The sequence below is a fragment of the Camelina sativa genome, chromosome 2 (genome assembly GCF_000633955.1).
Source record: "Camelina sativa cultivar DH55 chromosome 2, Cs, whole genome shotgun sequence".
NCBI classification, from domain to species: Eukaryota; Viridiplantae; Streptophyta; class Magnoliopsida; order Brassicales; family Brassicaceae; genus Camelina; species Camelina sativa.
In genome coordinates this window covers 6,662,092-6,663,532 of record NC_025686.1, presented here as the reverse complement: position 1 = coordinate 6,663,532, position 1,441 = coordinate 6,662,092, and the positions used below count along the sequence as shown (strand labels likewise).

General features: G+C 33.2%; 1 protein-coding gene across 4 annotated transcripts in view; it reads right to left on the bottom strand.

Moving 5' to 3' along the window:
• Positions 1-1,202, bottom strand: part of LOC104718840 (short-chain dehydrogenase TIC 32, chloroplastic) — a 5,703-nt gene extending 4,501 nt beyond the window's left edge. For all 4 annotated transcript variants that reach the window (XM_010436645.1, XM_010436653.1, XM_010436672.1 and 1 more), the window contains exons 1-4: positions 1,051-1,202; positions 559-790; positions 378-457; positions 87-240 (exon numbers count right to left, since the gene is read on the bottom strand). In XM_010436645.1, the coding sequence (XP_010434947.1) occupies positions 87-240; positions 378-457; positions 559-790; positions 1,051-1,156 (572 nt within the window). In that variant the 5' untranslated portion in view covers positions 1,157-1,202. The remainder of the gene's footprint in view (positions 1-86; positions 241-377; positions 458-558; positions 791-1,050) is intronic.

The window sequence follows — 1,441 nt, the reverse complement described above, 5'->3', positions numbered from 1 at the left end:
ACGATGAGATCAATATGAGTATGTTACTAGTTTACTACAAATTGAAAATCGAAAAGTAGTGAACAATACTATCACATAACAATCACCTTGCTTCGTCATTTATTTTATCAAACCGAATCCCTTGCCCGTAAGCAAATCTATGACCTTCTGATGAGACAATAACAATTCTTCCTTCTCTATTGCTTTCATTAGCTGTTTTCTTCATTGTCTCCAAAAGAAGGTTCGTCAACAGAAAATGACCTGAGAAAAATCATACAAACATAAACAACCTAACATAGAAAATGTTCCTCATTACATTTCGAGTACCTCATGTTAACAAAAGTTCTACAAAGAAGCAAAAATGGAGGAGATCAAATGTTCTTCTAAACGAAACATACCCAAATGATTGGTTGCAAACTGTAATTCAAAGTTGTCGCTTGAAAGCATGAAGGGACATGCCATAATCCCTGCATTATTGCTACAAAAACAAGAACAAGGTTTAAGTCTGACTAACAAGTATTATCAACATTAAGTAATACAGCAATTTACTGAAACAAACAGTTAAGTTATGGATTTTACATAAGAAGATTCAAGGGTAGGTCCAAAGACTTGTACTCTGATGCAAAGCTCCTGACAGAAGCCATTGAGCTAAGATCTAACTTCATTACATCAATCTTAGCCTCAGGTGTCTCCTTTAGTATCTTTTCTCTAACTTGATTACCAGATTCTATGTTCCTTACAGCCATTACAACGTGAACACCACGAAGAGCAAGAACACGAGTAGTCTCTTCCCCAATACCACTTGATGCTCCTGAAATCAAATTAAACAGATACATCAAGAACTAACCAAAATGTTCTCTTTAGCTTCAAGATATATTCTAACAAGCCTGATTGATATATTCCAATAAAGTTCAATCCTTTCATCCATTAACAGATACCACAACAACTTGAGTTAAGGGAGCAGAATCAAAACCCAGAAACTAAACAGAGGAAAAAGTGTAAATTTGAAACAAACCCAGATCATAAAAAGTTGATTAACATCTGCAAGAAGAAGAAGAAGGAGAAGAGGACCTGTGACAACAGCTGTGAGACCAGTACCATCAATCCCATGAGTGACTTCTTCAGCTGTGGAACGAGCTGAGAACCCAGATGCTCCTTTCCACCAAAAAGGCCACATTTTTTTGTTTTTTTTTTTCTCTCTCTTCCCTAATCTTCTTTGCAGAATTGAAAACAGAGTACTAAAAAAAGCTTAAAAATATCTCATCTATTTTTTATTTGGAAGTTTAATATTTCGTCTTTTTTGGTTGGAAGAAAAATACCTCATTTAATTAAAACGTATGATTTAATACTTAAACTAATAAATTTTGTTAGTTTCATACTTACGATTTTTTGACAAAAATAAAATTCCGTTTTTACCCTTAATATATTAATTAATAATTAATTTTAAATGACATAGTATTAA